Genomic DNA, 12,784 nt, shown 5'->3' with positions numbered 1-12,784 from the left:
TCCCAATCTGGTCTCTGTTGGTTAATATGAATAAAAGCTGGCCTCATAAATATCATGAATATAATATCTTTAGTAGCCAGGCACTGTGGTGCATTCTTATAATATCTCAGCTCTGGAGGCTGAGACAGGAGGATTGCAAGTTCAAAGCCAGCCTCAGCAAAACTTGTCTGTAAATAAAATACAAAATAGGGCTGGGGATGTGGCTCAGTGGTCAAGTGCTCCTGAGTATGTATGTGTGTGTGTGTGTGTGTGTGTGTGTATATATATATATATATATATATATATATATATATATATACATGTTTTTAAATATGTATATATTGACAATAGCAATGAACTGCTTTAAGAAGGAAACTGGAGGGTTGTAGATTAGGGATTGGAGTGAGAATTTAATTTTCTTGTAAAAAATTTCAAGTATTTAATTTTTTAAAACCACAGGTATATGTTATTTTTTTAAAATATATTTGTCCCAAGCACCATCCACAAATCAAAATAGAAATACACACCGTGTGTGTGTGTGTGTGTGTGTGTGTGTGTGTGTGTCTAACACCAAAAAGACAAAAAGCCTGAGAATAGTTGGGTTCACATTGTAGTTTCAACAACCTGAGAGTGGGTAAGTTATTCAGTATCTTGGGCTCATTTTCCTTTTCTGTTATATAATAACGTTGGCCCATGTGAATGCCTGGGCCTTGGCTTTAGATATTCAAATTTGCCCAGTCATGCTTTGAGTCACCCTTTATCTAGTGGAACATACTGAATTATTAGATATGAGAAAAGCAGGTGACATTGTCATTCATTACAACAGCAACACTCACCAAGCGCACACACACACACACACACACACACACACACAAAAAAAAAAAGAGCAGGCTACAAACTAGGGATTGAGCCTCAACAGCCTAGCAGGGAAAGATCCACATATAAATGAATTATTCTCTGCCATGTGATAGGTGTTGCTGAGCAATTCATAAAAGGCTCCTGGTGCACAGAGGCAGGGGTCTTTACCTCCATCTGGAAGGATGACAAAAGCTTCAGAGAGTGACTGCCTCCATACAGCTTTACCCAGTCCAGGATACCTCCCCTCCTTGCTCTTGAAATCCTATCCTTCCTTGAGGGGCCACAGCCCTCAAGGGTTTAGGTGAAAGAAGATGTATGCAGCCGTGCTGGGACTTGAACCCAGGTTCATTCTTTTATTTATTCATTTGCTCATTCAACAAATCCTTGCTTTTTCTGTTGGTTTAACACACAAATGAGGTACTTATTATGTGCTAGGTATACTTCTAAATGCTTTACAAATATGCATTTGATCCTCACTACAAACCCATATGATAAACACTATTATTATCTCTATTTTATAGACAAGGAAACTGAGACACAGAGACATGACATAAAGCCACACAGCTTAGGAGGCAGCCTAGTAAGCACCATCGTTGTCAGGGAAGCTGCCTGAGCCCCACTACAACACTGCTTGGAATGTGGGGCACTGGGTCCCCAAGAATCCAAATGTTGTTCTGTTGTTTGGTTTATCAAGGAATGTAAGCACCCTGCAGTTCCATTTTTTCTCATCGCCACCCTTTCCAATGAGATTCATTGCACAGCTCTGCCTTTTAGCCTGCCTCTGTCTCAGAACTCCCAAGCATCCTTTACTTCTGAGTAGCCCTGTGGGCTGCATGCAAATGCCTATGACTTCCAGCAAACAATGACACCCCAGGAGCTCTGACAGACCCTGATGCTGTCCTTCCACCTATGGGCATGAGTAAGTTCCTTCACCTCTCTGGCAACATGGGTCTAATCAAATTAGACCCTGCCCATGGTAGATGCCGGGGTGCTCTGCTTAGACCCTCTTCGCCAGGCTGGGTACCCATCCTCTGGCTGCTGCTTCTTCCTCTTTTTTAAAAAAATTATTTAATTACTTATACATGACAGCAGAATGCATTTCAACTCATAGTATACATATAGAGCACAATTTTTCATGTCTCTGGTTGTGCACAAAGTAGAGTCTCACCTTTCATGTCTTCATATATGTTGTTCATCTCATTCCACTGTCTTTCCTATCTGCCTCCCCTTCCCTTCCCCTCCCTCTCCTTTGCCCTATCTAAAGTTCTTCCATTCCTCCCATGCTCCTCCCCACCCCCAATTATGGATCAGCATCCATATATCAGAGAAACATTCAGCCTTTAGCTTTTGTGATTGGCTAACTTCACTTAGCATGATATTCTCCAACTCCATCCGTTTACCTGCAAATGCCATGATTTTATTCTCTTTTATTGCTGAGCAATATTCCATTATGGATATATATATACCACAGTTTCTTTATCCATTCATCTACTGAAGGGCATCTAGGTTGGTTCCACAATTTAGCTATTGTGAATTATGCTGCTATAAACATTGATGTGGCTGTGGTCAGTGTAGTATGCTGTTTTTAAGTCCTTTGGGTATAAACCGAGGAGTGGGACAGCTGGGTCAAATAGTGGTTACATGCACATCAGATAGAACACTCATCTCTAAGATATATAAAGAAGTCAAAAAATTTAACACCTAAAAATAAAATAAAATAACCCAATCACTAAATGGCCCAAGGAAATGAACAGACACTTCTCAGAAGATAATATACAATCAATAACAGATAATATACAATCAATCAAGAGATACATGAAAAAATGTTCATCATCTCTAGCAATTAGAGAAATGCAAATCAAAACTACTCTAAGATTTTATCTCACTCCAGTCAGAATGGCAGCTATTAAGAATACAAACAACAATAAGTATTGGTGAGGATCTGGAGAAAGGACCACTCAAACATTGCTGGTGGAACTGCAAATTGGTACAGCCAATCTGGAAAGCAGTATAGAGATTTCTCTAGCTGCTTCTTGAGGGCTGGCTGCAGATGGCTCTTTGGAGACTCACCTTTGCTTGAATGCCCTAGGAAGTTATGACGACTTCTCCCTTCACTAGGGACAAAGCCTTACCAGTGGGTTTCCAGGTCAGATTGACTTTGCCTCGAGGTGAGGCTGTGTGGTATAACTCATGTTCTGGAGACTGAGGTGAAACAAGACTGAATTTCAAAGAATTCTTCTTTTTTTTTTTAAAGGGAGAGAGAGAGAATTTTTTAATATTTATTTTTTAGTTTTTGGCGGGCACAACATCTTTATTTGTATCTTTATTTGTACGTTGTGCTGAGGATCGAACCCAGGGTCGCACGCAAAGAATTCTTTAGGGCTGGGGATGTGGCTCAAGCGGTAGCACGCTCGCTTGGCATGCGTGTGGCCCGGGTTCGATCCTCAGCACCACATACCAACAAAGATGTTGTGTCCGCCGAGAACTAAAAAATAAATATTAAAAATTCTCTCTCTTTAAAAAAAGAAAAAATTCTTTAAATCAGGTTCACTTTATTTTGAGGTCAGGGGTGGCTCCAACTTAAGATTCAAATAGTTATTCCTTTATATTGGTTTGTGATGTTTCCTGAAACTTTTATTTTTAATGATCTTATTTATAATCTTCTAGGTGAATTTGAGCATCAGTTGTATTGCTGGGCCCAATGTATTTCTGATCTTTAGAGGTATGTTCTGTTGATAGAGATGTGAACCTCTAATCGTGTGTGTGTGTGTGTGTGTGTGTGTGTGTGTGTGTGTAATACCAGGTATTGAACCCTTTTGAGACAGGTTAAGTTGCCCAGGCTGGCCTCTAACTTGAAATTTTCCTGCCTCAGCCTCCCAAGTAGATGGGATTACAGGCATGTGTCACTGTGCCCAGCTCTGATTCTGTCTTTCTTTTCTTTTCTTTCTTTCTTCCTTTCTTACCGAGGATTGAACCCAGAAGCATTGTACCACTAAGCTAAATCCCCAGCCCTTTTTGTTTTGAGACAGGGTTTGGCTAAATTGCAGAAGTTGGTTCCTAACTTTAAATCCTCTAGCCTCAGCCTCACTAGTTGTCTGGCTCTGATTACTTCTCTCTCTCTTTTTTTTAATATTTATTTTTTTAGTTGTAGTTGGACACAATATCTTTATTTAACTTATTTATTTATATATGGTGCTGAGGATCGAACCCAGGGCTGCACACGTGCTAGGCAAGTGCTCTACCACTGAGCCACAACCCCAGCCCCCTGATTACTTCTTAAATGCAGAACTTCCTCAGACTATCCAAACATTTGTTTCATTTGGAATCCTGAAGGCAAGACCCATGAAAACAGAACCCAATTCTGTATATCCCCTAAAGTTCTTCTACCTCCTGGGGTTACTATGAAGAGTCTTAGGTCAAACTCCAAGGGATAATTTAGGGTCTAATTCCAGTGTGTATCTCCAGATTTCCTTTTAATTCATAAATCTATGCTAATGGAGATTTAGGCTTAACTCCTACAGTCTTTTAGCAAGGAGCTGTCCAATAAAACTGTTATAATGGAAATGGCCTATTCTACCATGTGCAATAAGGTCACCAGCATACGCACTTGAAATGCAGCTGGTGCACAAGAGGAACTGAATTATTTAAATTGAACTTAAATTTACATAGCCACATCGGCCGCTGCAGTAACTGGTTTGCCTCTAACCTGCATGTGCTTCCTTGGATTTCAGTTTCAATATGCAATGAGCATTGCTAAAATCAAAATACTTTTGACTTTGCCAGGTCCTGTATTCAGTAAGAGAAGACAGTTGTAGCAAGATGGTTCGTATTTTATTCTAGGCTTATACTTTAAGAAGCATTAAAGTTCATTTTTTAACCTAGAGTTGAGCCAGACTGTCAAGAATCTAATAGAGACTGCCTATGGTGATGCAAACCGTCCCGAACACTGCAGAACTACAAACAGCATGTGACATACAAGTACTATGTCACTGAATCAAGGGGGAAGGGACCCCTCCAGGTGGGCAGGTGACATACAGAGTTAAGGCAAAGGTCAGTTCCTTTCACCCCTGACGTCTGGCCCTGGAGTCCCAGGGGCAGGCCCTTCCCTCCCCAAACCCCTTTCTCTTGGACGTAGAAAAGAAGGGAAGGGTCCTTGGACCTCAAGTTTGGGTAGGAACTAGGATGGACGCGAAGGTCCATCTTACCATACTAAGTGCACTCAACAAATATGAGAACTTAAACCAGGCGGCTTGGAGATTTGGGTCGAAGCGGGGGAGGATGAAACAGTCGGGGGCAGGGGGCCTGACGGCTCTGCAGGGTCAGGGCAGGGGGATCAGGCCCAGGGGGCAGGGTCGCCGGCCGGAGCAAGATGGCCGCGCCTCGCTGGCCTCCCTGCATGGACTTCGGGGCTGCTTTTGGCGTTGGCGCGGGGACAGCGACGAGCGGGAGAAGGGAGCCAGCCGCGGAGACAGCGCGGGCCGAGGAGCCCGGCAGACGCGCCAGGAGCCGGGACCCCGCCGGCAGCGCGGAGCAGGCGCGCGCGCGTGGTGGCGCGCGCGGCGCGGGGTCGCGCACGCGAGCGGCTGCGGTCGCCCTGGTTGCCTCGCTCCGCCGCGGTCGCCGGCGCTCTCGACGCGGTGGTCCCCGCCAGCCGCGGGCGCCGCAGGAGGGAGCGGCCGGTGCGCCCGCAGCCTGTCGGTGCAGTTGGAGGCCGGTCCTCCCGGTGGCGCCGTCCCGGTCGGGGCCGGGCTCGGCGGGCTGACGGCCGCGGGAGCCGAGAGCGCCTGAGAGGAAGGCGGCGAGGCGGAGGCGCGCGTCCGGCCGTCCCCGGGAGCCGGGAGGAGGCCGGGGGACCATGTCCAGGAAGCAATTACAATTCTCCACCACCGAGCGCGTCATCAAAGGTGCCAAGCGGGCCGGGCCTTCCCCGGCGACCCTCTGGAAACGGCCCTCGCTGGGCGGCGGCTCGGGCGCCGGGACCCAGGGGCGGCGGGCGGGAGGCGGGGGCCCGGCCGCGCCCACCCGAGCGGGACCCGGAGGGTGCGGAGCGGCCGGCGGGCGGCACCGGCGTCCTCGGCGGTCCCCGGCGCCCGGACAGCGGGAGCGGTGCCGCCCAGGTGCCGCGGGGACTGCGCCTACCGCTCCCGGAGGGACGGCACCTCTTGATTTTTCTTTTACGAAACGGTCCCTCCTTTCTGGTCTCCTGTCCGGGGGCGGCGGGGCTGGTGTGGGCAGGGACTTTCCTGGACTTTTCCAATTAGGATCTTTTAGGATCAGGTCTTTCTTGACCCCTCTCCCTGCCCTCTTTTTTAGGACGTGTATCGGGTACCTTTGGCCCACTTTCTCTAGACCATCGCTCTATTGCTAAAGGAAACTTCATATGCTGACCCAGAGAGAGAAGCGTGTGTGATCTTTAAAGCGGATTGACAGACCTTTAAACATGATGTTGGTCTTTTATATTTCCTTTGACTGTAGAGACTTGGAGAATAATGATCTCTATTCAGATGCCCACCTTATTAGATTTGTTGTTGTTGTTATTGTTGTTGTTATAAGAACAAAACAAAAAGTGCTCCTTTCTGAATCTCGCAGGGTTTTATGTTGAAGTCTTTTCTGCCTTTACACTGACAAGACCTGTCAAACATGACCACTAATTCATCTGCTTCTTTTGTCCAGCCTTGAGACTTAAGCCCAGCCCTTTCTCTCCTCTCTCTCTCCTGTTAATAACCGGTTTGAAAACACTAAAAGAAAGGAAAATACTTAGGTTAGCTGTGTCAGTGGCCTCTGGATGAAGTGGTTAGCATTACAGCATTATAGAGGAAAACTATTAAAATACTTTTTTTTTTCATTTTGGTATTAGAGAAAGGAAACTAAGATTGTGACAATAATATATTTTTTTTAAGGGAAAAGCCCGTTTAGGGAAGGAAAACAGTATCAGTATCATAAATGTTGAATGTTTACACTATCTAATACTTACTAAATATGATAGTAATTTTTGAGACTTATCTGCTCAGTGTTGGATATCATTAGGGATTTAAGTCAATTGCTCATATAACAGCTGAATTATTTTGACCATTTTAATGTAAATCTTCCTAATATCTAACCCATAAGGAGTATATAACCTTCTTTTAAGACTCAGAATATGCTACACATAACCTTTTTTGAGGAATCAAGGTCATCATTTTTGTACATTAACTTCTGTGCTGTACTGTTAATATGGCTGGTGTGTTCTGATGGGTGTTGGCAGTTTCCTCCTGCACTAAGATGACTCCTTACTACTATACCATTTTAGTGTTTTGTCTGTCTTTATCTTTGCAGTACTGTTCTCTGTCAAATATGTCCTTATTGCCTTCTAATCTGCTACTTCTAAGCCAAAGTGGGCAGGGAAAACAGATAAATCAGAACTGTGTGTCAAGTCAGGATAAATAAGATCTAAGTAAAGCTTAGTGGCAGCCCTCAGACCTTCAGGAATCTCAAAATCTGACCACCATTGTACAGCGTAATTTCTACCATAAAAAAAGGAGAATCTTATATGACCCTTTAAGACCCTTTAAGAAGTAAAGTAAAATACAGCACTGAAATTTTAGGTGCTTGTTATTGCTAGGCATGTTCATACCTAAGTGAACGCCACCCTCATAGTCTAAATAATATAAATTTGTTCTTCAGCCAAATTACCAATTATGTTGTATACTTTTAATACTAATACTACTCCTTTTTTTTTTTTTTTTTGAGACAGTCTTACTATGTTGTTGTCCAGCTCAGTCTTTAACTCCTGAGCCCAAGTAATCCTCCCATGTAGTTGGGATGACAGGCATGTGTCACCATGCCAGAGCAGGCATATATATATATATATATATATATATATATATATATATATATATATATATATTCTCCTGTATATCTTGTATTGCCCAGGTTGGCCTTGAACTCTTAATCCTCTTGCCTCAGCCTCACAAGTAGCTGAGATTAAAGCATGTGCCATTGTGTCTGATTTAGACTATTTTTTTTTTTTAAAGAGAGGGTGAGAGAGAGAGGGGGACAGAGAGAGAGAGAGAGAGAGAGAGAGAGAGAGAGAGAGAGAGAGAGAGAGAGAATTTTAACATTTATTTATTTTTTCCTTAGTTCTCGGCGGACACAACATCTTTGTTGGCATGTGGTGCTGAGGATCGAACCCGGGCCGCACGCATGCCAGGCGAGCGTGCTACCGCTTGAGCCACATCCCCAGCCCCAGATTTAGACTATTCTTAAATAAGTGAAACATAAGCATTTTCAGGCCCTTAAAGGTGGATTTATCTCACATATAAAAACTTTAGCATAAGAACTTGACCACAGCTATAGTTGGTAACAATGTTGCTTTTTTCCCCTCTGGGCTTTCCAGAGGTTTAAATAGTTGGAAGTTTCTTTTTAAGGATATAAGGTTTATGCCAGGCATGGTGGCACATACCTATAATTCTAGCTACTCAGGAGGATGAGGCAGGGGTTTGAGAAATTTGAGACCCTGTCTCTAAGTAAAAGTGGAAAAAAAAGTGGGGGCAGGGTGAGAATATGATTAGTGGTAAAGTACCCCTGGGTTCATCCCCAGTACCACCAAAAAAGAAAGGAAATATAAATAGTTAAGGTCTATTGTATTAGACACTAAATCCTGATCTCATGTGGTTCTGTCTGGCCAGATTATCTATGTTTATTCACAGCTCAAAAGCTTCTTCAGAGGTGATGCCACACCCCAGTTATTTTTGGTTTTGTTATTTCCTCTTAACTTTAAATTCTGCTTAATTGTTTTGTTTGAGCAAATCTTGGAGGAGAGTAGGTGGGTGGGAGAAATTTGTATTTTAAGTGTCCTTTAAATGGAGCTTTCTGAAACTGAAGGAGGCTAGACTACTAGTCAAAAAAACCTAGGTTTTACTTCTGCTTCTGGACAGGATTTGTGACCTTGGGTTTGTTTGTTTGTTTGTTTCTTTTCTTTTTTCTTTTTACCCTACCGTGTATTCTTGTATTTACATTAAAAATTTCATCTGTAGGGCTGTGGTTGTGGCTTAGTGCTAAAGTGCTTGCCTAGCACATGTGAAGCACTGGGTTCGATCCTCAGCATCACATAAAAATTAAAAATTAATAAAATAAAGGTATTGTGTCCCTCTATAACTAAAAAAATTTTTTTAAAAATTTAATCTGTAATAATATCTTCCCTGACAAGTGCAGGTCATGCAAATGACATAACTGTTGTGGAAAGCTTAAGGTAAATATTATGAATATGACAGTACTTTGATAACAGACCTCTTACTATGTAAGTGGTTAGTAGAGAAACCATTAATGTTTGAAAAATGTCAGATTAGTATATGAAATTACATTAAGAAGCCCTTCTTAGGAAATATTAGTTCTACAATATGAAGTGCTCTGGGTGGAGTTGCACTGATATAATGTGAAGAGACAGATACTCCTGCTTTAGAACGTCTCTGGCTGCTGATTTCTTCTCTAGCTGTTGAAGGTATTCATTTTATGTTTAAAAATTCTTTTTTTTTAAAGAGAGAGAATTTTTCAATTTTTTTTTTTTTTTTTTTTTTTTTTTTTTAGTTTTCGGCGGACACAACATCTTTATTTTATTTTATGTGGTGCTGAGGATCAAACCTAGTGGCCTGCGCAAGCCAGGCGAGTGCGTTACCGCTTGAGCCACATCCCCAGCCCTTTAAAAAAAATTCTTATGCTTTCACCCATTAAATGTTTTTTTGAGTGCTATTTGCAGTGTGCCCTAAAAGATGCTCATTTGTCTCTTTTGAAAGAGGCTGAAAGGAGGTAGTGTGTACTCATGAGCCCCTACAGCAGCCCACCCCTTGCATTAGGGTATCACTGTGATAGGCAGCAGGCCACAAGCCCTACTGGGATTCCCCTGGACTGGATTTAGTCATTTGATCCTATCAGAAATAAGAGCAAACATATAAAAAAGAAAAATGAATTTAATGGCAGTTTGGCCAAAACTGAGGAGGACTTATACCTCCACCTGCCCTAGAGGAACATTACAATTTATAGGAGCAAAAGTTAGGAAGTACAAATATGTAGATTTAGCCAAGCTGTGCTAGCCAGAGATAGGTTATAATTCCAGGTTTTTTTCAGCTTTTCCTGGCACTGTGCTTCCTGCCTGTGCTTTCTGACCAGTTCCTCAGTTTCCATCCTCAGCATGAGAAAGTTCAGTTGCAGAAAAACAATTTTTAAGGGAAGTGGGGAGATTGAGCTTTTAATTTTAAAGGGGCTCAGATACATTATCATTGGTATGGTATTTGGAGCAGAGAACTAGAATCTCAAAAGGTTTGAATTGTGAAATTCTTTCAGTTTGATCCCCAGCCACCTACCCCCTGGTTTCCAAATTCCTTTTCCTGCAGAAATTACAATACTGACATGGGGAATCCATTCTCTTAAGTTTGTCGTTTGGTGGCTGAATAGGGTCTATGACTGAAAGTCAGGCGTCTTTTCAGTAAGCTGCTGGCCTCATTCTCTTGGAATTCAGACAGGCTGTATATTGCCCATGTCCTGCGCTACTACTGACTCCTTAACGTTCTGGCTTTAGGATAAAGTGGCTGTGACTTTCTTAAAAGATGTTTAAGAAGAGTAGTATAGCCATTTCCATGAGTACACACTATCTCCTTTCAGCCTCTAGTACCTACACTTCATTTATTTCCATTGCTCTTGATGCCCTAAAATATTCTTTTCCCTTTTAAATATAACGTAACCCAATCAATCATAAAATTTGAAAGGCATAAAGGGAAGAAAACAAAGACTTCATATTCCTTATGTCCAGATATAACTGCTTTTAATACTTTTCTACATTTCTATCTGTTGGCATATTTTGAATTTAAAGAAAAATGGATCATACATTTAAAGCTTTTTTTTGGGTGTGTGTGGCGGGGGAGTGGTTCTGGGGATTGAACTGAAGGGCACTCAACCACTGAACCACATTTCCAGCCCCATTTTGTATTTTACTTAGAGACAGGGTCTCACTGAGTTGATTAGGGCCTCACAAAGTTGCTGAGGTTGGCTTTGAACTCTTAATTCTCCTGGCTCAGCCTCCTGAGCCGATGGGATTACAGGCATGCGCCACCACACCTGGTCCATTTAAAGCTTTTATGATGAAAATATTGCATATTATTTTAGCATAAATTTTGTAATTTTAATTAAACATTTTCTGTGATGGTTTGAAATGCTCATATTTAGTTTTCAGGGCAGCACATTAGTAATTTATTAGAATACCAATTCAGAACCATTTTTAAGTATAAATTTTCAATGTCAAATAGTGTATATCCGTTGTATTTGTCAACAACATTTGTTTAACTTACAATTGTAACTAACAAGCTGCTGAACTTTTGAAATATTAGAAATTGATGCTATTTGAGATTCATACATCGAGTAAACTCACAGAGCCCTGAAAGGACTTACGTTTACTAGGGCTTGAACCTGGGGCCTTGTACATGCTAGGCAAGTGCTTTGTCATGGCTGCTGCATGCCCAGCCCCAAACTTTTTTTTTTGGGGGGGGGAGGTGGTACCAGGGATTATTGAATCCATTGAACCCAGGGGCACTTCCTCAGTCCTTTTAAAATATTTTATTTAGAGACGTGGTCTCACTGAGTTACTTAGGGCCTTGCTAAATTGCTGAGGCTGGCTTTGAACTTACAATCCTCCTGCCTTAGCCTCTAGAGCTGATGGGGTTACAGGCACCACTGCTCCAGGCTCCAAACATTCTTAAAAGTTTGTAAAGCATTGAGATTGTGGCAACTCATAAGAGATCTTTTAATAGCTATTGATGATGATAATGATGATGGTGATTACCACAGCAGCTGACATGTATGCAGAACTTCCCCTGTGCTCCTGCTGTTACACTTGTAGTTTATTTGACCCAGTAAGCTAGGTTTTATTAAACCTCTCATACAGATAGGCAAACTGAGGCAAAACAAAGTTAATTTGTCCATGGTCAAGCAGCTACTAAAAGAATTTGAATCTAGGGATGTCTGACATCAATGTCCACATTCTATAAACCATTACTCTCTACAGCCACCTGGCAGAGTAATCTTCTCAGAAATCCTCTTAGCTAACTCATAAACAGGTAGGGAAGAAGCAAGTGGTGGGACAAGATTCTACACAGAAGTAAGACAAAGAGCCCATTCATTATAAAGCATGCCAGGGACGTACAAGCAGTGACAAAGTGGGTTGGGGATGGGGGTATGAAGTGTGAAGGAAGAAAACTTAGTGTAAGGCTGGAGAGGTGTAGCATGCAGGGGGATAAACTCAACTGTTCATCATTGATGGTAATGTGAGGTGCAAGCCTGTTCATCAGTTGAGTTTATCCCCCGGCAGGAAGTGCTCACAAAGATGTCAAGCACAAGAAGGTGATGTAGTTTAGTGGTAAAGCACTTGCTAACATGTGCGAGGCTCTAGGTTTTATCATCAACACCAAAAGGGGAAAAAGTGGTTTTCATGTCTTTTGTTCACACAACATGGTTCTTTTCAAGGGCAATAACTGAATCCTTAGTGCTGAACACAATACCTGGTGTAAATGGTTAAGTGCATAGAAAATGTTTAAGTAAATGCAGGCATAAGAAACATTTTATAAAGGCTGTAGAAAAGAGCATAGTCTCTGCCAATTACTAGCTGTTTGGTCTTTGTTATTTATTCTCCTTGCCACAAATTTAAAATGGGAGAGAGAGGACAGGCATGCTGGTACACACCTATAGTTCCAGCGACTAAGGAGGCTGAGGCAGGAGGGTGGCAAATTGGAAGCTAACCTCAGCAATTTAGGGAAAGCCTGTTTCCAAATAAACAAACAAACAAACAAACAAACAAATAAATAAATAAAAGGCTAGAGATGTAGCTCAGTTGTAGAGCACCCCCGGGTTTAATCTCCAGTACCCAGAAAAGCAAATAAGTTATCCTGGGTCTGAGAATATAGTTCAGTGGTAGAATACCTGC

At 42.3% G+C, this 12,784-nt stretch overlaps 1 protein-coding gene across 2 annotated transcripts in view; it reads left to right on the top strand.

Annotated features, from left to right (window-relative positions):
* The first annotated feature begins 5,422 nt into the window (after window positions 1–5,422).
* The window catches only part of Ppp3cc (protein phosphatase 3 catalytic subunit gamma), a 71,967-nt gene continuing 64,605 nt past the window's right edge, over window positions 5,423–12,784 (top strand). The window contains exon 1 of one of the 2 annotated variants that reach the window (XM_026397528.2): window positions 5,423–5,741. In XM_026397528.2, coding sequence (XP_026253313.1) covers window positions 5,693–5,741 — 49 coding nt within the window. In that variant the 5' untranslated portion in view covers window positions 5,423–5,692. The remainder of the gene's footprint in view (window positions 5,742–12,784) is intronic. The other variant, XM_026397527.2, reaches the window with a different exon arrangement.

The sequence above is a fragment of the Urocitellus parryii genome, chromosome 14 (genome assembly GCF_045843805.1).
Source record: "Urocitellus parryii isolate mUroPar1 chromosome 14, mUroPar1.hap1, whole genome shotgun sequence".
Taxonomy (NCBI): domain Eukaryota; kingdom Metazoa; phylum Chordata; class Mammalia; order Rodentia; family Sciuridae; genus Urocitellus; species Urocitellus parryii.
The sequence above is the reverse complement of the archived record's forward strand: the minus strand, read 5'-3'. Positions and strand labels throughout refer to the sequence as shown.